Here is a 26,875-nt window from a genome sequence, read left to right on the forward strand (position 1 = left end):
AGCGTTAAATGTGCCACACTAATAATTTCCACTATCCTGGAATTTGTGAAAGTTTTAAGTAAACTGCTTTCCGATATAAACTTTTGTTGAGGGTCCACTGTCCACCCAATGAAAACATTTGCCATTATCTGCTCTCTCTCTCTTTCTCTCTCTCTCTCACTCACTCACTCACTCACTCACTCACTCACTCACTGGTCTGTTTGATGAAACTTGAATGGGAGATAATTGGTTTCTGAAGCACGTACACGTCACACACAAACTTTAGTTCAGAGTCTGCAGAACAGCTTCAGTGTGCCGATCAGCTAGAAGCATGTTGTTTAAAGGTAACGATATCCCAGCGAGAGTGGAAGTGTGCAGCTGAAGCATTCAGCCCTGCTGCTCCGCAGTGGCAACTTTTCAAAGGCACTGGGCCGTTGCCACGTTTAACCCCCTGAGACAGAAGCTTAGTCACAGGGCGCTGCAGTCAATGCTGAGGCGGAACCGCTGCAGGCTCTAGTTTGGCACTACCACACCGGACCAGCCTGCTGCTTGTACCAGCAGGCGTCTTGGCTGACCCGACCGTGTTAGTCCCTCCCTGACTTGGCTCAGCCCGACTCTGCTGAGGTGAGCTGCCAAGGGTTTCTAGGGTTTTTGTTAAACCGTACACACCTTTTGTTTGGGGTTTATTTGTTCACTGCAGCAACCAGAAATGCTCGATTGTTTTTTTTGTTTTTGTCTTTTTGTTTCATGCAAAACTGACACAATGCAGATCTTTTAAAATTATGCAGAAGTGAGTTACAGTAAATGGATAGAAATACAACTAGTTACAGAGGACCTCTGGACAAACTGTCCACTGACCTGAGGTCTGTTGCAACTGTCCATCAGGCTTACACCGAATAACTGTGTGTGTGCGTGCTGTACATTTCATGGTAATTTTTTTTCAAAGTTAAATGAGTCTACATGGGGTTTTTATATTATGTTTTATGATAAGCATATTGAGTTTATGTGTAATAAATTAACAAAACATCTCAAAGTGCTACAAAAAGTGAGCTGTATAGTTGAGACAATGAGCTAATGTATTGATTAATCAACAGAAAGCTATTTGGCAATAATTATAAATGCACAGCTGGGTGTGGGCTGGCTTTTCTCATGCTGCATCACAAATGTGTAAATGTTCACAAAATAAAGCAGCATTGCTTCTGTGGCTCACAATGACACTATTGTTTAGCACAGACTTGGTAACAGATACCTGTTATCAGGGAAGATTTGAGGGGAAGGCGAAACTCTTTGTGACAGTGATGGATGCTGGAGCGTGGCCTGTATTAGCAGACATTGTTTTATCTGTCTGACTAGAACAGAAGGTAAATCTTTCCCAGTCTGAATATTCCTCCTTCCATGAGCATTTGAACAGATCCTTGTGAGGTAATGGACCTGCAAATCAGCGTCTGCAGCACAAAAACAAGCTGGCTTCTTCCTACATCGATCCCATTGTGCAGGCATGTCGCCTGGTCTTTGTTCCGTCTCCTCACTGAAGGACAGATTGATCTAGACGATATATCTGTACACATCTTAATTATACATCCTTTGGATTTACTGCGTGTGCGTTCTGAGTGTGTCCTGATGTAGAACATGCTCCACTTTCCCTGCACGTGCTCTCAGTCTGCGTCTGAGCAGAAGGCTCGGAGCAGTCTGGCCTGGAGCCTCCGAGCGCCGAGAGAGCTGCAAAATGGCACCCGGGAGGAAATCAGAAACATGCGCTCGCCTCTCTGTCTCGGCCTTTGGAAGTAATGTCGGATTACCCTCCCTCTCTGGCCCTGCCTCAATTTCAGACTAACACGCAAGCAAGCATGAAGGCACGCAGGGGGATTAAGGAGGGAGTTTGTGTTTTGGGGGAAAGTTTGAATCAGTGAATTCCAGAATGTTGGGCACAGCACTTTAAACTCGAGCACAGACTCAATCGAATACTATTCATTGATACCGAATCAGGTTTTTTTATTGGCAATGGGGAAACTCACATTTTCCTACTTAAAGCCTCAGATTTGGCTTTGCTGCCTTTGGATGTTGTGGTGAGGATAGAAGTGCAAAAGCAGTCAAATACTGCAGCAAACCACTGCTGGCTGAGATTACTTACTGTAACTGAAACTACTCCACCAACATCTATACGAACGGATCCATCGACAGCTTTACCTCGAGCTAGGTACCACTTCAAGATGGCATGATAATGAGACAGATGGAGGTGATGCTTGAACACCTGCTGTATGTTATGTAAGTGTGTGTGTGTGTGTGTGTGTGTGTGTGTGTGTGTGTGTGTGTGTGTGTGTGTGTGTGTGTGTGTGTGTGTGTGTGTGTGTGTGTGTGTGTGTGTGTGTGTGTGTGTGTGTGTGTGTGTGTGTGTGTGTGTGTGTGTGTGTGTGTGTGTGTGTGTTCCTGTCTAGCTATCTTTGTGAGTACCGAAATCTGCATTCTACTATACTTGTGAGAACCAGCAGTCACTTGTGAGGACACACAACCCGGTCCTCACATTTTTGACGGCATTTTTGAGGCTCAAAATGGGGTTTTTAGTGTCAGGGTTACAATTAGGTTTTGGTTAGGTTTAGGGTAAGGGTTAGGGTTAGGCATTCATTTTTAATGGTTAGTGTAAGGGGCTGGGGAAACCATCATCAAGCATTTGGGCGCAGTCTGAGGTGCTTCTATTAGCTCCATCATTATTAGCAAACTTACTCATGGCTAGGGATGGGTATCGTTTAGGTTTTATCCGATACCGGTGCCAAACCGGTACTTTTGAAACGGTGCCGGTGCTTAAACGGTGCTCAAACCGGTGCTTAAAGAATGGAGAACACAAAATTGGTCCAAAACCTCTTATGTTCAGCTGTTTTTTGTAAAAGATAACAATGTTAGCCTTTTCTGCAGCTATAGGGCATATATGGTATCACTCTTGGCTGGAAGCAGTGCTTAAACAATGGGAAAAACACAAACTTTGTCCAAAAACCTCTCATGTTTAACTGTTTCCCACTTTTTCTTTGGTCATTTTAGCCTTTTTGGCCAGGGTGAAGGGAGTATCTGCCATCAAACAAGAAGACAGCTGCATGTAACTACGACGGTGTTTGCTAGTTCACCTTACATGCATTAATGTAATAATGTGGTTAGCGTACTCAACGTTAATTACACACGAACAACATGAAGCTACTCACGCAGAGGAGAACGGCTGCTGCTGCCATCATCATCCTCATCATTTCTGCTACGCTGACAGGGCTAGGGGCCAGGACTCTACTCTTCGGGTTCTTGGGGGATGTTGCTAACTCCGGGTCCGATAACAGGCACCACACCCGCAGTAGATGTGCACGGTGTGAGGTCTCGCAGCAAGCTATCAAACACGGCAAATTTCTCGGCTTTAAAAAAAAAAAAACGCTATGCGTTGCCAGGTGTTTCATCAGATTTGAGGTGTTACCTCCTTTGACAGTATGACAGTATCACCTTAAAGCACTTGTTGCAGGCTGCTGAGTTTGCACCTTTTGCTGTGAAGTACAGCCAGACTATTGACCGCTTCGCCTTGGGCATTTTTAATCTGTAGCTCTGCTCTGAAAGAACGTACGTACCTGGCCCCGCCTACTATCCTTGGAAACGTAAAATGATTGGCTAGAATTGGCTCAGGAAAAAAAAAAAGCACCGAAATAAAGCACCGAAATGTGCGCTGCTTTTCGGTCTGGTTACTACCGTTTATGTCAGAACCGGTGCCATCATGGCACCGGACACCGGTACCCATCCCTACTCATGGCAAATAAATAAATTAATCGCCCTTGTAAAAACGATCAATGATGGGCTGAGCCCATCGCCGATAGTCGATATATTCGTTCAATCGCCCAACCCTAGTCACCAACAATATGTCCTGCCCTTCAAACAGTACTCAACTGGTGTGCCAAAAACACATCCCCCTCACCACTACACAGCCAGCTGCACTACGTTGATGCAGGGCAGGATGGATCCATGCTCCCATGTTAACACCATGGCACACAGCTTACTTTACTAGAGCTGGACTCAGAGATGGGCACAGCTCTGCTTAAAGATATTGGGACCGGAAGAGGTCGGACATTGTGAACCGATGAGTCTTATTGTTGTTTGTCACTGGAAATGTAAACCACAGAGGAGGGACAAAATGTTATAGCAATACCAGGATTGTTGTTTGCATACAATCCAAATGCCGTATGTAGCTCTACGCTGAAAGCCGAACTGGATTGAAGCATTTTAGTGAATCGTTTTCTCTCTTTGCTTTCTCCTGTTTCCTCTTGTCAGCTCTAGCATCCTTCCTTTCTTATCTCCAGCTTTGAAGGAGAAGCTTAAAGCACTCGTTTGTGAGAAATGTGATTTGTGTGTTTTTTATGGGACTACTGGAACACCCAGTTTCTATTCTGAGAGTCCCACATGCACAGCAGAGGTATGCCCTACAGGCCACCCCCCTCCCTCCAGTTTGACCTGATGTTTTCATGGCAGCCTCCTGCTGTGGCTGGTTTTCAGAAACTCCTCCAGTCTCCCTCCCCCATCTTTCTGTTGGCTGAGTTTGAACTTAGGCAGGGATAATGCTATTTTACATTTTTAACATGTCACCATGGAAACCCGGATGCTGAACTGTGCAGCGCTGACTGTGAAGCTCTAAATGTGGCCCTTTGTTTTTCCAGGTCTATAAAGGTGAATTTCAGCTCCCAGATTTCCTAAAAGAACAACCACAGGTACAGTAACCATCCTGCCTGTTGTTGAGCTTTTCCTCATTTTGTTCTCATACGAGTCGAACCATATGCAGCTCAGTGGACAGTCACGTGACAGGTTTCCATTTGCTCACAGTTAGTCATCTCCTCTTGAGTTTCTAGCCATCTAACAGCCTGATTTTCGGTTTCTGCTTCATGAATCCCCTCCTCTTTTTTTTTTTTCTCCCCCCTTTTTTCCGCCTTGTTTTTCGGTAGTCTTTCTTTACTGTGTCGTCTCTTGGTTTCAGAGCCTCACGTTGGCTGAAGAGCACCTCTGCCCCCTCCTGGCAGTTGCATTCATCTGTTTTCTGTTAAAGAAGCTTTCAGTTGTCTTTTTTCCCCAAACACAATCAGTCTGTCTGTCAAACGCTGCGATTTGGCTTTCTGTCAGCATCTTCTCGGGGTGTGTGTTTGCAAACCTCTGCATTTCCCCCTCGAGCGCTTTATCACAGAGGAGCTGACGGTGAAACCTAACCCGCTCCCTGTTCATCCGTACAGATCCAGAAGGCTGCAGAGAGACCCAATCCCAGTTAGGAGCAGAGGCAGCGTCGGCACCAAAACACACAGGTACGGAAGCACGTTCATTTCACAGATACACTCCCTGTTTAGCCACGTGTCTAAAAATGAGTCCATCAGGACTGCTGCTGACATCGGTGAAATAAAGCAAGAGCTCCTATATCTATTTAAAATGATTACAGATATTAATACAGAGGCCAATATTTACTGTGACCACGTTATAAGATATACTGCAGAAATCTGCTTTAATTAGTGTTGCAGCAATCCAATAATTATCAATGAGAATATAAACAACTGAAAGTCTTGTTTTTGGTTTGCTTACAGACTCTCACCGCCTCAATGCACTACACAGAATAAAGTTATAGTTTAATTTGACTGATGTTGTCATATTATCTTGTTTTTTCACTCTGAATAATCAAGTGAAAGCCATGAAAGTCAAAGCGTGAAGCGTCATTTGTCTTCGATAAACTTCCAAAACAGATCTTGAAGGAGCGGTTTAAACCTTGTTAGCACACCGACAGGTTGATCTGTTGAGCTCCAGCTGATACAGAACAACAGCCTCACACTGCTCCCTGACATTTCATATTGTTAGAAAAAGCTAAACGATCCTCTGCATTATAATGGAAGCTCTATGGAGTAAGCAGCACACTTCCAGTTCATTACAACCTCCGTTTGTCATTAATGTGAGTTGTGGTTCTGAGAGGAATCTACATTAGAGGTGGAGGCTGCACGCTGCACCTGTTACTGGAAGTAAAAACAAGAAGCAATATTTAAATGTTGGCGTAAGCAGAGTTTGTACAAAGAGCAGACACTCAACTCAGCATTGCCCTCTGGTGGACACTGCATAATAGTGACACGTTCTAAATGACCTTGTTTGTATTTTTGACATGAGTGTATTTTGTCTTTAGTTTGTTGTTAATTATCAGGTAGAAACTGCTGCAGACACTAAGCCAACGGTGAGTGCTGTGTCTGCTCAGCTGAGTCATTGTTGAGTGATTACACGGGAATTGTTCATGGCTCCTGTAAATCAGAGTTGTTCCAAACTGCAGGCGTGAATTGCTTGTGGCATTCCAGCTGAATGTTTGAACCTGTTCCCTGTATGAGCTCATGGAAACCACACAACGCAGTTAGAGATGGGACGTTCCATACTGATGTTTAGGTGCATTGTCAAGTTTACGAAGCACATATGTTTGGAAACAGCGCTACACATCCACATGATGTGGCCGAGGCTAGTTGAGGTTCAGATGCATTTTCCCCTCGTTTCAGCTGCAGGCTTACCTGCTGCTTCCAAGTTTGATAAGAGTGTAGAACAAACCTAATGTCATCACAAAGTCCTAGAAAGCTTAAAGCTGGGTACACACTGGAAACCATTTGCTCGTCACTGACCCTCTAATATATTTACTACCAGGTCAGTCAGCAGTATTCTTTACTCTCCTTGATAGTAGCTTCAGTTGTTTGCCTGGCAGTTCAATTCAGTTTTTATATAGCGCCAAATCATAACAGGCGTTGTATGTAAGATAAAATCCCTAGAATGATGGAGAGAAAAAACACCACCAGTCAGACGATACCCTATGACCAGCACTTGGCGACAGTGGGAAGGAAAAACTCCCTTTTAACAGGAAGAAACCTCCGGCAGAACCAGGCTCAGGGAGGGCCTGGTTCTCAATATAGTTCCAGCAAACCTGCTAACGTGAGCTTTGCCCACCAATAACGGATGTTCTCTTGTTCTGGTACAGGACTCGCTGCAAAGGAACAGCGCATCGCCGATATCGTCTCAGTCATGTCACAGCCCTGTTCAGCTTTGGCACATCTCAAGTGTCACATGACCACAGCTGGGACACGACCCCCCCCCCCCCCAATATATAAATATATATAAATATATGTACACACACACACACACACCCACACACACACACACACACACACACACACACACACACACACACAGAGGTGGGCTGCGACCACTCCTTGTCATCAGAAGTCTCGGCCTTCAGTATTGTACTGTACAAAAACATGGATGTCAGCACCACTGAATGTCTGCTGATTGTCATTCTCACGTCACGTCATGCTCATCAGCTTGTAGAAATCATTTCTGGCCTTTTAGAGGAGAACTATTTATGAATGGAAAATTAGCTTTTGGAAGATGCAATACCTATTTTGATGATGATTTCTTTTCTTTTTTTTTTTGTTGTTTTTCATGCCGTTGTATTGTGCAATGTCATGGGTACTGATCAGTTTGATGTATCAACCGTGATAAAAGATGCTTTTTTAAAAAAAACAAACCTCGTCTGTTTCTTTTGTGTATAATGATCCAAATACAGGAAGATGTGCTTACAAATACTCTGAGATCGTCACAGTTTAATGAAACAACCAAACAAGCTCAGTGCTGCTATGAGCATCAGTCTGGTACTTTGATGCTGCTTTCATAATCTGAACACTCGGAGCCTCACCCACCCACACCGGCACGGATGCATCGGGGGAAACGCAGATCGAATAGCCGGCCTTCTGCTCGCTATGCGACCCGCTCTACTTCAGCTCTAAGCTTCGATCCTCTTCCCTTTTATTTTTCTTCAAACAAGCACTCGTATAACTAAAATAAGCATAACTATATCATTGTTTTATGACCTGATTATGTGAAATAATCTGAGGGGATCTGACTACTCTGTTAGGCCCACCTGTGCATCATGTGCTGCTGTAGTTAAATCAGTTTTGTAAAAGTACTACTTTTGTTTTTATTAGAGTTGCACTAAAATACATTAACTTACATCTAATATTTTGATCCACTAAATGTGAGTGGAGCATACTTGTTTTTTGGTTAGAGGCTTTAAGGCATGTTTGGGTCTTGTCATAGTTGCAGTGGTGCACCATTATTTAAAAAAAAAGGGGGGGCAGGGATAGCTCAGTAGGTAGAGTGGTTGCCCCATGATCGAATGGTCGGGGGTTCAAACCCACTGAACAGTACCCCCCTGAGCAAGGTACTGTCCCAACACTGCCCCCCGGGTGCTGGATTGGTGGCTGCTCACTGCTTCACTGAGGGAATGGGTTAAATGCAGAGAGGAATTTCTCTGTGAGGAATAATAAAGTATACATTATTATTGTTATTATGTAGAAATGCAAGAAAAAGAGCTGCAATCAAAGCATTTGACCATCTTTAGTTTGAAAAAAGACTAAACGCTAAGTTCTGGATGTGCAGCACACCACGTTCATGGCCTTACTGGGTAACAAATACGAGTACCACATCATTTGAGCTGGAGCAGATTTTGTATCTGGAATGGGTAAAACAAGTGCAGACTGGAGGAGTTTTCCACTGCTGAAGACATTGTTTGGAAAGTGACGGGATCACCGACGGTTAACCTTTCCTCCTAGAAAAAAGCTGTTTAAGGTACAGAAAATTTGGGGGGTTTGATAGAAAAAGTGTTGTGGAAGCTGCTGTTGCCAAAACGAGCCGCATCATTCCCCCCAAACTGGTTTTGTGTTTGTAGCCAGAGATTGACGACATACGTAGTGAACCGTGTAAAGTAATTTTACTTTGAAAGAGTCAAACTGCATGTGACCCTTTAACACTTGGACATGTATACTTTCATTTCTTTCTCCTCTTCTCTAACACACGGAAATGTGTATAAACATCCTTATTTTTCCTGATGTTATCACAGTTATTGCCAGCAGATTTGACGCTAAACAGCAGGTGGTTGTGAGCTAACACGTTCTAAAGATCATGTTTTCCATTTGATGAAATTCTTATGTTGTACGATGTGACGTTTGACACTAATGTTAGATCACCTTCTAAGAAAGTTTCTACAATGCCGGCTAACTGGCAAAAACAGCAGAACAGTTCAGCATCAATGAGGACTAGAGTCGGGCTCCTTTTGCAGACATAATAATCTTGACAGTTGAGCTCAACAGTAGACTGACGACCTGCATCCGTTACAGATGAACAGCAGCCAGAATTGTTTTGTCCCACAGTGGCCACCGTAGCTAGGATTATGCGCTCGAGTTTGGAGGGGCGCGAAAACAGAACTTGGTTGACTGCAGTGTCCTGACAGCTAATGAGTAACTTTTACACACGGAGACTTTGTTTGCCATCCAGTTAAATATATCAACTTCATCGTGTAGCAGCCCACTTTATTTCTTTTTAAGGATAGGAAACGAGAATAAAATGCTGCCCCCTCGTGGTGAGGCGGTCAAGGTGTATTTTTTGCAGAGCAAAAGGTGTTTTTAACCTAAAGGCAGCGTAGACGTTATTAAAGGTGTTCACACGTTAGCAAGAAAAGCATAAAGGAAGGAGAGCAGGCGGGTCTTGAACAACTTCTTATTTAATAATACATTACATTCAAGGCAAATGATACACCCTTACCAATACATATTCAGCAATGCAATCGTTGGCTCCTTACATAAATAGAAATTTGAAATCTTGAAGTCAGTGCACAACATTAAGAGAGAACACTTAACAGTCAATCTGTAACATGGTCTGCACACATTCTGCATTTCTGCACAGTACACACCTCTGGCTAGTGCTGCTAAAACCAACATAAAAATAGATCTCAAAATAAGTTATATGTATATTTGTATATATGTTGTGTCTGTCTTCATAGAAATATTGGGCTTTTGGTTCATATGTACAGCAGTATAGACTTTGATGGGATTCTCAAATGACAGAAATTGCACAGTAGTGAAAGAATTCAAGAACACCATTTCCAAAAATATTTTACACAAATAGTAAACAGTCAGTCTTCAAGATGCAGTATGAAATTGCACGTTGTTGTCACGCCACAGAGGGGGCTGTTTCAAGGCTTTGGTACACAACGTCCTGATCGGAAGAAAAAGCACGGACCCGATTCCCCCTCCGAGCCTCCGCGGCGGCAGGGTGGGGGAGGGAGGAGAGGCCGTAGCGAGGTCCATCCAATGCCACGGCCTGTTCCTGGGATCAAACTAGCGAATCGGAGAGCAAGATGACTACAGTACACGTTAGGATCGGGGAAGACTCTTGGCACTTGAATCACAGGTGCAGGTCCGTGTCGGACGACCGATCGTACGCGGCCGCGTTGGACGGTTTAAGGAGCGATAAAGGGTCACACTGAGAAGAAGGGAGAGCAGGAAGGGTGTCAAAAAAGCACCCGACTCCCTTCAGATACAAACGTGAATGTGCTGTTACTCTGAAGCCAACACCAACACACTGTAATACTGATCCACTGAACACTAGTGATGGCATTAAAAGCAGCTTCTTCTCAGGTTTCTTTTGTTTTTTCTCTAAACCTGGGACTGTAAAGACAAACCCAGCCCGAGTCTCAGAGGCTGGACTTCGGCTTCACAGGGACAATTGCAACCACTTCTCTGGACAGTGCTTCTGAATGCAAAAGGAAGCTGAACAGTCTTCGTGGTGCCTTCAGGTCAGCGTGCATGTTTCAAACGAAATTACTGAAAGGACAGTCTATATTTCCCGAGAATATTCTTTGCTGCGAAAAGTCAAACAAGCACTGACCACATCCTGCAACCTCGTGTCTCCTGTTCTATCCCATATACTCGATCTGGTTTGCTTTTGGGTTTTTTCCCAGGGAATGCCTAATAATGTGTGCTTCTATTTCCTGCAGCTTCCCCAAATTTCAACGACATTTCAACACAGCTGGATCTGAAACCGACATTTTCCATAAAGTTAAATGGATTTACAGCTGGTTATTGGAGCTTTCATACTATAGTTCAGCTCTGTTGTGTGATAGTTAAGGATCAAACAAACTTAAATGTTAATCAAAGATTATCTGAAAAAATTATACTCCAGGAAGTATATCACAAAATTAGCTCAACTACTTGTCAGTTATCTCAGTGTGATTTAATAGCAAGGTAAAGACCCTTTGAGATTAGTGAGAGATCCCCAACGATCAGACAAGAACTTCTTTTTAACAGGAATAAGGCTCGGGGAGGGGGGTCACCAAGAAAAGTACATGTATCTCACTAACTGGTTAAAATGGGGGTGTTAAATACTGTTTTTCAACAGCTGGAAAAAGCTGTAAGTTATAAACAAACAGCACTACAACACTAACTCGATTCTATGATCTTATTGTGACGTCTGCTAAAACTACAGTCCAGCTGTTTGAGGAGGTTTCCTTCAAGGAAGTGAGTTTCATTCTTTTCATAAAAATATCCAAACACTGCTAGATAAATCAGTTTTTACATTTTCATTCCACTAATCCTAATTAGGCTAAATATATGAATATATGATGTTTTTTAACAAACAGATCAGTTTGCCTTTGAAAACTCAGTGAGTCTTTGTAGGCTAAGCGAAGCCAGAAATAGCAAACACAAGCTGTTTGGTATTTTGTAATGACCCCGACACGTGAAGTCGTTCCCTCATGTTTCAAGTGTCGCTGGATTCTTCACCACCTTTGTCCCGCTCACCTTGGACGTAGGTGACGTTGTGCCGGAAACTTTTGGCTCTCTGAAATTGATGAGCAGCCACAAAAAGAGCTAAAAACAATTTAAACTCAAGCTGAAACTGATCGAGATAAGTTAAGGTGTAGCTGTCATACGTAGCTGTGGCCCTTTTAAAATTGCGAGGATAAGGAGGGAGGCTCGTGTGCTCTTGCGTTTTGTGTTGTGCTCTGGGAGTAGACATGCTTCAAACACTGACCGACATGTTCAGAAAAGCTGGCTGCAATTCATCCTGAGTTTCTAAACAGTCTGGCCTCTCGCAGGCTCCTCCGGCCCCCACAGACTGTGGCGTGGCCTTCACAGGGACCGCGAAGGACCCCCTCACAACAAAGTGCAAGTAAGTACCTTGGGCTGTTACTGAAAAAGGCAACATTTGTGTCATAATGACTTTGTAGACAAAAAGAAAAGAGGGGGTAAAAACACACATGCTTGTAGAAAACACTCATGAAAAGGTCGTTGGCACAGTCCATTTGGTCACTAATGAAAACGTCTTCGTGGCTAAGTCTTCTGCTCCTCTGTGTGTAAATCCTGCACTCTAGTGGCCAAAGATGGCACTGCATGGAGAACACAAACACAGAGCTTCAGCTTTCCTGATAGGCATCCAACATGTTCTGTCTCAGAGTCGAGAAAAAGAGCGAGACTTTAGAAAACCGAGTCGTGATAGTGTGTGTGTGTGTGTGTGTGTGTTTGTGTTTCATGCACGCACGCAAACTCTGTAGGACTGGGGAGACTCAAGAATGCGTTCACAGTGTGATCAAACTCACAAGCATGCAGACAAATCCACGTCCGAACAGGTACCATGGGCATTCCACGTGAAGGGTAATGTAAACAGATTGGGCCGAGCTCCAACAGCCGCCCCATTCCCGGGGCCTTCATCTGGAGAAAAGGGACGCCTCGACCACCCGGCTGTGGCCTGGGTAAGTGGAGGCAGGAAGTGCTCTAGTTTCCAGCAGGTTCAGACACTCTCCCTCTGCATCCTCCCATTCCTCTTTCTGCCTTCTTCGTCACAGTTACTTGTTGTCCATCAGAGACTGGACTTTGTGCACCAGCTCACGCGCTATCTTCAGGATATGCTGGACATCGTGCCGCTCAGCCATTTCTGTGGATCAGACAGGCTGTTAGAGAGATCGCTACCAATATGGAAATACAGCACAGCTGTAGGCAAAGATTTCAGCAGCTAACTGATCAGCCCTCACATTAGATTGACCTATGCGTGTGTTTGTGAGGAAGCCAGATTATCTAAAGAAACAGACGCAAGTACAACATGGCAGTGTACCGCCGCGCTGCCGATTCTATAGGGTGGCCCATTTATATGGATACACCGTAATAACATGGGAATGGTTGGTGATATTAAAGTCCTGTTTGTGGCACATTAGTATATGTGAGGGGGCAAACTCCTCAAGATGGGTGGTGACCATGGTGGCCATTTAGAAGTCGGCCATCTTGGATACAACTTTTGTTTTTTCAATAGGAAGAGGGCCATGTGACACATCAAACTTATTGGTAATGTCACAAGAAAAACAATGGTGTGCAAAACTCAAACTTATCAAGCAAACTGCTTGCTAAGTTTCGTGAAACTGGTTCAGTGTTGGATTTGCCAAAATGTGGACGCAAGAAAACTGTCACTAATGAAGAAACATCAGTGGCTGTCCTAGCTTCATTCAGCAAGAGCCCACAGCGTAGCACTCGCCGCATGTCACTGGAGAGTAGCATTAGTCGAACATCCCTTCGGCAGATATTAGCTACTCACAAATGGCACCCTTACAAACTCCAGCTACTGCAGCATCTCAACGAGGATGACCCAGATCGGCGCACAGAATTTGCAGAATGGGCAAAACAAAATTGGAACAGGACCCTCAGTTCACGCAGAAGATTTTGTTCAGTGATGAGGCAAACTTTTATGTGAATGGTGAAGTTAACAAACAAAACCACCGCTATTGGTCTGACACTAACCCACATTGGATGGATCCCTCCAAGACTGTTGGAACAACAAAAGTGATGGTTTGGTGTGGTATATGGGGTACAACGATAGTGGGTCCATTCTTCATCAATGGAAACCTCAAGGCCACTGGATATTTGAAATTGCTACATGATGATGTGTTTCCCTCTTTATGCACTGAAGCTGGCACGTTCCCTGAGTTTTTCCAGCAAGATGGTGCACCACCACATTATGGGTGCCAGGTCCCAGCATTCCTAGATGAACAGTTTCCTGGAAAGTGGATTGGTCGTCGTGGGCCAGTTGAATGGCCCCAAGGTCTCCTCGATCTGACCCCTTAGACTTTTATCTTTGGGGTCATCTGAAGGCAATTGTCTATGGTGTGAAGATACGAGATGTGCAGCACCTGAAACTACGGATACTGGATGCCTGTGCTGGCATTTCTCCTGCGGTGTTGCTATCAGTGTGTGAAGAGTGGGAGAAGAGGGTTGCATTGACAATCCAACACAATGGGCAGCACATTGAACACATGTTATAAGTGGTCTGAAACTTTGAGATAACTCATGAAAGAATAAAGTTACGTTGAAACCAAGCACACCATTGTTTTTCTTGTGACATTACCAATAAGTTTGATGTGTCACATGGCCCTCTTCCTATTGAAAAAACAGAAGTTGTATCCAAGATGGCCGACTTCTAAATGGCCACCATGGTCACCACCCATCTTGAGGAGTTTGCCCCCTCACATATACTAATGTGCCACAAACAGGACTTAAATATGACCAACCATTCCCATTTTATTATGGTGTATCCATATAAATGGCCCACCCTGTAGATGTGGACCCACTGACACTGAAGTTTTCTACTCACTGTTCAGACCTCAGAGCACATTTCTGATCTCCACCGATGGGCATGGCAGAACAGTAACAGGTATGAATGTGCATCCTACCATTAAAGAATTTAATGATGTCGGTGAAGTCCATGTTGTTGTCCACGATGATCTCGCGGTAAACTGTGACCAGCGCCAAGGCCAGGAAGAGGACAAAGTGCTGTGAGGAAATCCTGGGAGCCACCCAGATCACCTCCCACACTGCGAACACGTCGTCGTACAGCAGCTCTGCACACAGCACATTTCCATAATCGGCATTTCTAAAGAGCACTTCTCAACATGCACACTTTGTCTGCGCTCGGAAAACAGAAACGTCACGTCACGGAGGAGTCGGGTAAGACGAGGATGTAGTGCTCACCTCTCTTGAAGTCCAGCAGGAACCACCGGTAACAGAAGTAGAAGTGAGTGTAATCTCCATTCTGCTGCATCAGCTCAAACAGCTCCGAGTCCAGGATCTGACGTCACACAGAGCACCAGGAGCTGTTAGCTGGAGCATCTCTCTCTAATACACACACTATGAATATTATCCATCACCTGGATCAGTGACCTCATGTTGGCAAAGTGCGAGTCCATGGCTCCACCATTAGGGAAGTTCTGACTCATCCTCTTCATCAGCTGAGTGAAACAGCTGTACGCCAGGCACTCTGACACACGCACGCACGCACACGCACGCACGCACACACACAGTCAATGATCATTTATTGAATGTTTTTTCTGGAATAAATACTGTCACAGAAATGAAAACAAGCTTCTGCTGCTGCTGCATGTGTGTTCTGCACTGACCGACATCCACTGCAAACAATCATCCCTGTCAGTCTATTTATCATTTTTACAATTTTTATTAGCTTCACTTCTCATTGTTAGGCAGGGCTGTGATCTGTGAGGTCACAATGATTCTTTTCTCTCACCATCATCCAGGATGACCATGAGCGGAGCGAGGAGGTCACACATGCCCTGAACGTAGCCCATCTCTAAATGCTCCCACACATAGCTGCCAGGAAGAAACAGGCACAAGAGAGACAGACGAAAGAGAGAGCACACACATCGGCTGTTGTTGTAGATGTTGGTGATTCGTTCTCCACAAATAAAACGCTAGAAACACAAACTGGAAATAACACAAACACAGCTGGAGATAAAACTTGCTTCTTCTCACTCTATAAATACTCGCCTCCACCTTCTGCATCTACTCATCACTACACAAGTAATCATCTAATACTACTGTGCATACAGCATTCAGCAATGAATTTAGAAGTGAAGAGAGTAGCCACAAACCCTCAGAGTGTGTCTCAGATCTACAGATCTGCAGTCAGCCCACTGCTTTACTATTTTCCTACCCACTGTGAAACTCTTCAAATAAGCCGCTCCTCTGATCAGTTAGCTGTTTTACTACTACTCACTAGAATTTTTGAGGTCTATAATCGATGGCTTTTTAAATAACGGCTTAATTAATTCCACCTTAAAGGCCTGTCTTACGTAGCCCTAGCTGCACTGGCAGCTAACGTCTTCCCATGATGCTGTTTGGCATTGAGTTCCATAGAGTAGACTTGGGCATCAAACATGGTTAGAACTGATCTGTCTGTCGCTGGAACGTGTGAAAGCTGCAGACAGGAAGTTCATCGCTTCACCAGGAAGCAAGAACAGATCCGTTTATGAGAACTCTTCATTGCACCTGACCCTGGATCAGTTTTACAGCCTTCCTACTAACAGAGACCTGACCCAGTGCCTGAGATGGGTGTGGTATAAACCAGTTAAACCAAGGAGCGATGCAGATGCATTTCTTTGATATTCAACAGTAGCAGCTGTTAGTAAAGACTGACTGAAACACACAATTTACAGGAAGTGGATTTGATTTTGTTTACAGCAAAAGAAACCAACCTGTTCTTGTTTGATGCGACTACCTGACTCTGGTCATTTAAATCAAATCCAGCACTACGTGACTGGTGAAGTAAAATGGGTTTGTCTTTCTGTTGGAAAGCTTCACATTGCAGTTGCATTTTTTCACTCAGTGATTTGAATCATCGTCATAAAATAACAGAACGATCTGCCTTCCTTCTTCAGGTCTTTCTCTACCTGCACATGATGTTGCGGAGTTTCTCCAGGTTGCTCGTGGTGAAATAATAGTAGTTGCGATCACAGCGCTGGACATCTTTGTCTATTCTGTGGAGGTTGAGGGCGACCGTGTCCAACAACTCGATCTGGAAAATGAAAAATTGTTTTCAACGTTACTTAGTGAGTGTAAATCTGACCGTGTTACTGTGTCCATCAAACACACAGACTGCAGGTTGGTGTCAACACGTATGCACAAACGTACACTCACCGAGCACTTTATTCTGATCATGTGACATCAATGCAAAAAACAAGCCCCATAAACGGATGTATCCACACACTGTACGTACTGTATAGGAAGAGAGCGACGGTGACGTCCCCTCAGCAGCTGCTCCACTGGTCACCAGTTTGTCCAGCTGACTGCACAGCCTGTCTTCTGTCAGAGAGTCCCGGCACCCCACCAGCTCACTGGGAGTCCTGCCGTCCTCCGCGCCCCCACCCTCCTCCTCTGTGCTCTGACCGTCATCGATACTAGACAGGATCTGGGAGTGAGCAGAGGTCACAGAGTAGTTTCTGGAGGAGGGGAGCCCTGAGTCGGGGGAATCGAATTCTACCAGAGGACGCTCTTCTTGTGGGAGGGCCACGGGGGGCACCAGGTTGGTCATTGTGGGAGTGCTGTCCTCTCCACTGGGGGTCTCCTGGCTTCCTGCGTCCTGCTCATCTACAGACATGAACACCTGAAAAGGGGACGGGGGAATCACTTTAGTTCACTTTAGTTTGTTCATACGTTTCGTCATCATCCAGGTGACAGTCTCAGCCGACTGCAGGTTTCCAACCTTATAAACATTTACACAAACCAGCACCACTGAGGGAACAGTGGGCTGTGAGGTCAGCTGAGTGCAGCCATTCCCCAACTCTCTGTGAATGGTGCTCATGACCTCTGATCAACAATGACCAAGGAACTGAGCTCACAGCCAACTGTTCCTTCAGTGGGCTGGTGTCTCCCACTGAAAACGCAGAATCAACCTTTTGGGATTTTCTTACTGGATGATTGAGCATGCATATAGATCTAACTATGTATCTCTTTGTGCGGTTGGTGCATTTTGCAGCATTGTTATCAGATCATCTGTCAAACACTGTTGCTGTTATTTGACTAACAGCTTGCCCAACACGTCTGCAGCCTCGTTTTGTAGAGTGAAACTATCTTATTTTGCTTGTTTGTTAGTTCACACTGCTTTACAAAACCATCAAAACAGCATCCCAGCACTCACTGTCCAGGTGAACATTAATCATACGTCAGCCTGTTTGTGCCAGTTTGATCTCTTTAAAAACAAGTCAGTATATCCTGATTTTTTACTGACTTCATCATATCCTGAAACGCTGAGACGTGCAGTTGCTATAATTCAGCCACTAACATGTTTTATTGCTCCATCCGTGCAGGTTTTAGTTTGACGTCTCAAAGCTTAATGCAAAACAACACAGGCTGAAATGAAAATATAACACAATGAGATAATAACACAGAGCTCACGGTGCAGCGTGTCTGCATGCTGCTGATACCAAATGAAGGTTTGAGGATAATATAAAGCTCACCCAGACAACCCAACAAAGACTTTGGATATTGCTTGTATGAAACTCACCTCATACAGCGTATATTCAGATTCATAATAACGTTTAATAAACTCTCACCTCCCAACTTAATAAAGTGTATCACTGAGTGGATGCTATATTGCTCTGAGCCCTTCACCTCATTGCTGAGTGTGGAGTCTCTGTGGACGAGCCGCAGGACGTGGCTGTCGATGCTGCTGCCCGAGGAAAGCTTGGCAAAGATGGCCGACTGCATCTCCTTCTCCCGCTGCTTGACGATCACCTCACAGGCCTTCCACTCCCGCATCACCTGCTGGTACCGCTCGCTGATCTTTGCATCGATCTTCAGTGGGAATTAGCACACAGGGTTTTACTAAATTAGGGGCAAATTCAAAGAATGTGTGTGTGTGTGTGTGTGTGTGTGTGTGTGTGTGTGTGTGCAGGTGCACTGTACCTTACTCATGTCCTTTTTGCTCATGCCAAACTTGTAGTGTCCCAGAAGGAAAGGCCACACCTCCTTTCTGATTTCATGCTGCACTCCACCGTAATAAACCAGCCGGAGCAGCTCCAGCTCCTTGTAGTTCTGTGCACACACACACACACACACACACACACACACACACACACATATATATAGAAACTATATCAGGAAGGTAGGCAAAAAAGAGGAAAGATAATAGACAAGAAAAGGTCTGAGAGGAAGAGGAAGCACATCAATAATGGAAGGAGTGAAAGAGTGATGGAGCTCCGTACGGGAGTAGACGTAGATTAGAGCGGAAGATAAACGACACAGATATGAATAGAGTGTAAATTAGTAATGATGACTTTGTTGGAGCTGATGAATGATTACGGTGGCTGCTTTAATAGCTGCGATGGTATCACACGGAGACTTCATTTCACTGAAACTCATTAAATTTTCATTAGAGCGAAGGAGAGAGTGGAGACAGCAGGAACAGTGCACCATCCTCCACTTTCAATTAATATGCTCCATCAGCAGGTGGAATGATATATGAGTGCAGGATGAGGAAACCGAGGCTCACAAAGTTAGAGTTCAGCTTTGGTATACTTTGTGTTAATAAAATGACTCTGTGCTTTACAAACACAACAGGTAGTAATGCTAGTTTAGCACTGTGCAGGAAGGCGCTGCTCTCAAACTGTGCTGCATTTAACCATTTATTGTTTTAATGGTGGATACTCACACTGAGCATGGACACAGTCACACACTGGGGTCTGCAAACGTCAGCTTCAGACCGCTCTAACTGCACTACTCAGATTCAGAGCTTTCTCCTCCTCCTGGCTCTGCTCATAAGACACAGGCAGCTTCAAACTTTGTTTATCAGACATAAAGTTGGCTTAAGCAGAGCTAACATGGCAGTTGTTCACACATTTACACCGACGGGTAATCGGATTTGAACTTAAGTACAATAAGTGGAAGCCTTTTGCTTAGAAGAGCCTCACGTCTGTCCACACAGGAGTGGACGACTTTCAGAAGCTATAAAGCTGCAGTGATTAATCGCTGGTATCATTATACTTAGCCTTTTGTCCTCGTCTCAGACTTCACAGCTTCTCGACCATGTTTGGTAAAAATCTTTCAGAACAGCTTAACATTTCATTAATTTATTAAAAAAATTGAATACATTTCCAGCTGATAACAGTTTAATGACATTCAGTGCATTTGTTTGGGCTCTATTTTCAGCTGAGGATTAAGCTGCGTTTGATGCTCTAGTAGCTGTTTGGGCCAGCAGGACGATGCGGGCTGGCCCGTGTCGATGTGCGTCGTGTTCATGTCTGTTCTGGACACAAAGACACTTATATTCACTGAAAAGTGTCATTGCATACAGCTGTCATGTGTAACGGGGTGGATTCAGAAAAGATCCGAGTCAACGCTGACAGGACCGTTCATCATATTGTTCCAGCTGTTTGTATCTGTTTGTTACCTTCATAGCTTTTTAGCTTCTTATCTATTACTTGTTATTTGCACCTATGAAGTTCACTGGATGTTATTAAATAAAACATGCTGAAACTCTGGAATATCTTACAGGGATCATGGTGTGAGGGATTATTAGGGATTTTTTTCCATCGCTCAGGAGGTCGACCGGGTCAGCGGTTGACTCCCAAACTACACCAGGCTGCATGTCTAAGTATCCTTGGGAAGGATGCTAAAGCCCATCTGGTGCATTAAACCGGGTCTGTGTGTAAACCACCATAGGGATTAGTAGGTTCTGGGTTCCACAGAGCCCAACGCTCGGATTAAACATAATCTATATTCTAGGCAAGAAGTTTCATTAATTAGTAATCTGCAAACAAGAGCAACAAAGGTTTTATGACTTCTATAGAGTTTATACAGTTACTCAGCTTGGCCTTTTTCATGCTTTATGTATCTGACTTGACGAGGAAGTACAGCCCACTGCGCCTGATGAGACACAATTTCCTTCACACCCACGGGTAATCTAGAATCACCAGTTAACCCCACTAAATGCATGTGTTTGGACTGTGGGAGGAAGCCAGAGTACCTGGGGAGAACCCACGCAGACACAAGCAGAACATGCAAACTCCACACAGAAAGCCCCGGCCACATGGTGGATTCAAACCAGGACCTTCTTCTTCCTGACGGGCACTTTTTAAACCAATCAAGGGCTGATGTCAGAAATTATATGCACATGAACAGTGCACTGGACTTTTTTCTGTACTTGTCCCTGATAAATAAACTCCTAGATAAACATGAGTGCAGCTCCTCCCACGCAGTAACTCGGTTAGTTGTGTTTCTTATGCAGCACAGCAGATATTTCCTGTGCTAATCCTCCAGCATTGTTTGCTTTGCTTTGCTCCTCATTATTCTCTGAAGGAGCGTTTCTCACAGTGTGGATCAGATGACCTCACTTTCTCAAGTATTACTGTAAATACGACTCACAGAGTCGCTGCACAGCACAAAACAGCCATAACTTACAGTGTCTTTGAGTGCCGATCAATATCCGTGACAAGATGATGACTTGGCAATTTGCTGTGGTGTCTGGGTTTTAAATTTGCCATTGTGTGTGAGAGGTGGGGGGTGTCAGACTGAGGGGAGGGCCGGGCAGTCTCGTTAGGTTGCAGGGCCTGCAGGATTAATGGCTGCACCCACCTTGCAGTCTTTCTGGTACTTGCTCCACACCTCTTTGCTGAGGCCCCCGGATGCCTCGCAGGGTCTGTCTGGGGGGACGATGTTGTGGTTGACCAGAGCTGACAGGTGAGTCCGCACTGTGGACAGGTGTCGACAGTATGCCAGCCCTGAAGGGCACATGTGCACAACAGTAGGGTCAGGATGAGACTACGTTTAGCTCGAATCAGTCTTTCAAACATACAGGTCCTCATTTCATCGTTTTTTCATATTTGCCACACTTGCATGTTTTATATCATCAAGCTAAATTTTAACATTAGACAAAAATAACCAGAGTAAATACAAAATGCAGGTTTTTTTCATTCATTAAGGGAAAAGTTATCCAAACTGTCCTGGCCCTGTGTGAAAAACTAAGTGCCATCGATCGCACTGAGGAGACTGTTGTTGTGATTTGGTGTTATAGAAATAGAAGTGAACTGATTGTGCCGCACTTAGGAGCAAGAACTACAATCATGTGTTTGCAATAACCGGCAATGAGTCGTCATCACTGTGGAGGAATTTTGTCCCACTCATCTTTTCACACGAGGCCTTAAAGGTTTGAAAACTTAATGAATCATTTAAAACTGTGACTGAAGCTTTTTGTCTAATGTAACATTTTATCAGATGATCTGAAACAAACTAAACCCCGAAGAAAATATAGAAAAATATATAAAAGAATATGTAACCACATCAGATTCATTACATATGAGATGTAGATGGGTTTTTTTTTTTTTTTTTTTTTTTTTTAAATTTATTTTATTTTATTTTTTTATTTTTATTTTTTTTCAGGTAATTCAGTTCAGGTAATTCAAAGGGTTGCACAGGTCAGCAGGTTCTCATACTGCTGCACTAAACTCAGTAAATCAGTATGTGTGACACAAGATCTAATCTAGTATTTATTACAGGTGTTATTTATGAATTAAGAGGCCTACTTCATTACATCACAAACATATTGGATATATGAAACTGTTAATTTAAGACCATCATTTAAATCAAACCAGGCCAACACTGAACATCTCAGTAAAGTCCAGGTGGAACAAATGATACGATATGAAGCTCTGGCCACAAATAAAGACGCTCGAAACAAAGTGCATGAATAAAGTGTGCTTACATCCATAGAAGGCTCTGGAGACTATCTGCCGCTTCATGTTCTGGCAGAGCATCTTCAGAGGAATACTGCAGAAAACAAAAGACATCAGTTGTTATCGTCACACGGTTCCAGAAGATGGATCCATCTCATCGATCTGTACATGCCTGTGGTTTCTCAGTGCACAGTTCAGTACAATCTCTCACTGTATTACAGCTAAGAAGCCACAGTCGTCTCAAGTCGCTGCTACTTTTCTCTGTGTTCAGCTGATTATTTCCACAGACGAGTAAAGCTCTGCTCATGGCCCGTTTGTCCTGCCTCATGTACACTGTGTATATCTTCAGTATGGCATCATATTAATACTAAATGAATAAAGGCTTCAAGAATATTTTTTAAAGAAGCACCTTTACTCTTGATTTTAACTCTTGTTAGTTTCTGAGCATTAGAATAAATATCAGCTACTGAAGAACGTGTGTATTGTTTTCACGTGGCTCTTAAATACAATATTTTACTATAGAATTAGAAACTTTGGTTAAATTCAGTGTTTTCTTACTTTTAGAATATCTGATTAATTTTATTTTCTCAAATTTGTACAATGAGTCCCCACGGCCGTAACTCATGTAAACTAATGCAACGCTGCAGGTAGCTTAAACAAATAACTGGCAGAGTCGTGTGCAGCTTCTGCTTTAATGCATACGTGTGAATATCTGACGGGTCGTGTATGCAGGTACAGCCAGACGCGTAGTCAAAGGACACGTTGCTGCCAGCGGTGGAGCAGGACTGGCACAGGGACTCATGAGTGGTGACTTCAGCCTGTTGCCACGACGACGGGCTGCCTCCAAAGCCCTGCGTGTCCATCATGTCCCCGTGGTCTAAGCCAGAGAAGGAAAACGAGAAGACAGAGAGGTTTCAGTGCTCTGAGACACTTTTCTTTTCCCCACACTCCTCTCCTACTGTGAAAGGCTAAGCCTTACATATTATGACATTAGTCCCTCAGCTCAACCATAAATACATCATCACAATATTAAGAAATGAGGAGATGGAGAGTTTTAGACTCGTGTTAAATATGAGAGCTCGAAAAACAGAGGAAACCAAAAGTGGAAGGGGATGGTTTTGGGAAGCGGGAACAGTGCCGTGGGACAAACAGGCTGAGGATGCCGGTTCAGTTCATTCAGAGAGGAGGCAAGAGAGACAGCGGAGCTCGGGACGATGCTCCAGATGAACGAGAGAGCAGAAGACAGGAGGAACTGACAGTAGAGAGGGCGGGGACGAGGCTCACGCTCAGGCCGTGCAGGATGCATAAAACCAGAACAAGACAAGAGACGTCAAAAGAAATCCTCTCGAAACAACCAAAACAAATGGACACCGGTAACAGGGCACACACAGGGGAGGGAAGAAATCAGAAAACATTAACAAATGCTCTTCACCTTAATTCTTCAGGTTGGAGCTGATGACCTGTCATGAATATGAAGCTGTGCTTTGGTCGTTCGATAACACCCCCCATAAAAAAAAGTCATTTTCAGAACCGAAAAAAGCAAAAAAGCAAAGAGAAATTGTGCCGGAGCAAGACCGACATCGGCCCCTCCTTATTTACTTTGGGACTAGACGTGATCGACACTGGGTTTGGGCTCAGTAACGCAACCCCGCTCACACCAGGACTCCACGTCTCAACTACTGCGGAACCCCACAGGACCATAATGAGAGGGGTGGAGGACGGGGCGAGGGGAGGGTGGGGTGGTGGGGTTAGTGAAGAATTACAGTGAACAGCATTGCAGCGAATGACTGCACGAACAGAGAAGAAGAAACTGGAGAGGAGAGAGAAATCAAAAACAAACAGAGGAGACTGTGAGAAAGTCCATCACAGATATGCAGAAACACACAGTCGTTCTTTAAAAAAGCAAACAGGCGCAGAGTCCCCATGCAAACACTGTCAAGCATGTCGCAAGGGACAAAAGAAAGAGCCAAAAGGAAACAGAGTCAAGAGTGCAAAAATAAAGAGCCATGACAGAGAAAACCCAACAGGACTCGGGCATGCTTCAACAGATAAACCCTTTTTTTACTCTAAGGAGCATCCCAGAATGCAAAGCAGCCCCTAGGGCTAGGCGAGGACACCTGGGAAAGCTTGGATCTGTGCTGAAACCTGCTGAAAGACATTTGCAGTGACTATAAAACAAGTCTGTTCATCAGATAGCGTGTTTCCTGTCTTTCGCAGGTTTGTGTAAGAAGTGGATTTATCTGTGTTACTGAGCGCTGGAAAGATGGAGAAAACAGAAAGAGTGAAAGCAGGAAGGCGGCGGGGGGAGTGTGTTATCAGCTGCTGCGGTATTAACCAGACGCGTAACGGCAGCGTGTTCTTAAAACTGGATCACAACGTCCAACTTCCAGCTAGAACAGAAACTGCTTTCACTAATACTATTTAGAAGTGAATGCTGTGGTTTGAACAGATAACCGGGGGCTGAGATGCTGCTGTATCCGACTCTACCAAGTATCCTAAAAAAGCCCTGAGCTGCACACTGAACGGAGGATGTGGAAGCCCCCGTGGTGCTCCCCAGAAACTGTGTTGTCATAGCAATGCAACCATTTTTTAAATGACTCTTTTATTCTCATTTTGCTTACACAAAGTCAAAAAAGGCTGTTTAACTGAAAAATCCTTCGTGTGTTACCTCACCATAACACCAACAGGGCAGCCACGTCTCCTAATGAACGTTTACTGGGGAAAATGGTTTGTCCACAACGAAAATCACTGAAACTCTGTTTTGTTTCAAGATTTTTTACAATGTAGCATTTTTAAACTTTTTAACAAAAAGACCCGCGGAGGTTACAAAGAAGCGCTTCAGAGCACTTGTAACATGTCACTGAGCTGTCACTCAGAGGGACGTTAGCGAGCTTTTATTGGGTTGTGTAGTGGATATGCTACCAGTGTCTAATGGATGTGTCACTACGGTCAGTCAGCTACACAAACTCTGGACCAAATAACCAACATGCTAACTGCAAACAGGTGCACATTTTTGGGAGGTACTTTCCTTCTTTTTTCTGACCCAGTGCCCTAAAAATTCTCAGAAGCTACTAACTCGTGTGGTGCAGCTGGACACAAAGTCAATGAATGAAGAATTTAGTGTTTCTTACAAGAGCAAACAACAACAACAACAACAAAAGCCTCTTCCTTAGACGAGTCTGAAAAGTTCTGTTCATGGTTCTAATGTGGGGCTAATTTTCTGTAGGCTGGAAATGATAAGGACACCCTTCATTTTACATGATGCATATGAAATACTGATTAGTGCGCTCAACCAGAACCTCGATGGAGACAGTAGAAGACCTTTAGCTTGTGCGAGACGATGTTGCGGCCTAAAATGAAAATCATATTTAAGTCTGCAGCTTCCACCAACCAGAACTCATTATCAACACAGGACAAACAACCAAAAGATTCTTCCATCTATTTTTAATCTGTGGCGATTTTCTTTAAGAAACTCCCTCATCCACGTCTGTGGTGCACTGACGTACTCCAGCAGTATACTGCTGACTATCCGTATTCACTGGATGGGCCTACCGTGATCTCACATAAATATGTTAATGCTCTAAGCGCTGCTCGTTGGTTGTGTTTAGTTGCTAACACAACCATCCCTAGTCCATGCTTCACTGTTGGGCTCGGAGTCGGGGAGAACATACACAGGCAGACGAAGCTGGAACGGGTGGGGTTGGGAGGTGGAGGGGAGAGGGCCTGAGACAACATAATGGGAGGCAAGAAAGCGCAGGTGAAGCGGAGGTGAGGTCTCGGGGTGGGGCAGCAGGGTTTGGTGAGGGTGGGGCAGCAGGGTCGGGTAGGTGTGTTAAGGTGATAAAAACCTTTCATGACATTAGGGTCTGTGAGGTTCCGCGAGCAGATCATTGAGATCATAGCATGGAGCCTATCTTCCTCTTCCTCGTCATCATCCAGCGATGGAGCGCGGCTGCCCGTGGTGTGGTGGTAGTTTATAGTGACTGTTAGCACCGGTGGGACAACAGAGAACAAAGTTAGAAAAGCGGTGCCCTGCATGCCTCTGCAAGAGTATTGTGGGAAAGAAACCAGGGTGCTTTACAAACACATTCATGTAGCCGTTAATCAGATTAGAGTTCGCCACAAAACAAGATTCGTTTTGGTTACGAGCAGCTACGTCTGCCTCGTGGAAGCCTGCGCTGTTACTTACTGGCTTCGTATCGATATCCAGGGTAGACGATGCGAAACACGTAGTCGGCGGCCGATTGCTCCTCGCCGTTGGCTTCCTGGTCGATAAGCCTGGCGGCACTACTCCTCTTCCTCAGTTTAGGGAATACTTTTCCCTGTAGGACAGGTTTAGCATGTGATGCAGGTCAAAGGCACAACTTAAACAGGTTTAATGGGACGCTCTTAAATTAGCTTTGTGGGATTCTCCAACACTGAGCCACTTTGGTTAAGACCTTTGGTTCAGCTGTTGTCTAAAACAGCTGTTTTAACTGACTATGCCAGCATTCTTCTGATTGGCTGGTTTTCCAAACGTGCCATCTGACTTGCAGGTGGGGTTAGGGG

The 26,875-nt window shown here is 44.4% G+C and overlaps 2 protein-coding genes across 3 annotated transcripts in view; one reads left to right on the forward strand and one right to left on the reverse strand.

The window, feature by feature from the left end:
* The window catches only part of tpst1 (tyrosylprotein sulfotransferase 1), a 44,083-nt gene extending 36,567 nt beyond the window's left edge, over positions 1–7,516 (forward strand). Inside the window, exons 4-6 of one of the 2 annotated variants that reach the window (XM_031728578.2) lie at positions 4,653–4,703; positions 5,217–5,285; positions 6,971–7,516. In XM_031728578.2, the coding sequence (XP_031584438.1) occupies positions 4,653–4,703; positions 5,217–5,252 (87 nt within the window). In that variant the 3' untranslated portion in view covers positions 5,253–5,285; positions 6,971–7,516. The remainder of the gene's footprint in view (positions 1–4,652; positions 4,704–5,216; positions 5,286–6,970) is intronic. The other variant, XM_031728579.2, reaches the window with a different exon arrangement.
* A 2,013-nt stretch (positions 7,517–9,529) lies between these two features.
* The window catches only part of sgsm2 (small G protein signaling modulator 2), a 115,447-nt gene continuing 98,101 nt past the window's right edge, over positions 9,530–26,875 (reverse strand). Inside the window, exons 11-23 of the mRNA XM_039598236.1 lie at positions 26,517–26,649; positions 23,030–23,204; positions 22,357–22,421; positions 21,231–21,376; positions 18,564–18,692; positions 18,270–18,452; positions 16,876–17,262; positions 16,550–16,674; positions 15,388–15,470; positions 15,014–15,123; positions 14,838–14,934; positions 14,540–14,707; positions 9,530–12,756 (exon numbers count right to left, since the gene is read on the reverse strand). Of these exons, the coding sequence (XP_039454170.1) occupies positions 12,668–12,756; positions 14,540–14,707; positions 14,838–14,934; positions 15,014–15,123; positions 15,388–15,470; positions 16,550–16,674; positions 16,876–17,262; positions 18,270–18,452; positions 18,564–18,692; positions 21,231–21,376; positions 22,357–22,421; positions 23,030–23,204; positions 26,517–26,649 (1,890 nt within the window). The 3' untranslated portion in view covers positions 9,530–12,667. The remainder of the gene's footprint in view (positions 12,757–14,539; positions 14,708–14,837; positions 14,935–15,013; positions 15,124–15,387; positions 15,471–16,549; positions 16,675–16,875; positions 17,263–18,269; positions 18,453–18,563; positions 18,693–21,230; positions 21,377–22,356; positions 22,422–23,029; positions 23,205–26,516; positions 26,650–26,875) is intronic.

The sequence above is a fragment of the Oreochromis aureus genome, linkage group 14 (genome assembly GCF_013358895.1).
Source record: "Oreochromis aureus strain Israel breed Guangdong linkage group 14, ZZ_aureus, whole genome shotgun sequence".
Classification (NCBI taxonomy): Eukaryota; Metazoa; Chordata; class Actinopteri; order Cichliformes; family Cichlidae; genus Oreochromis; species Oreochromis aureus.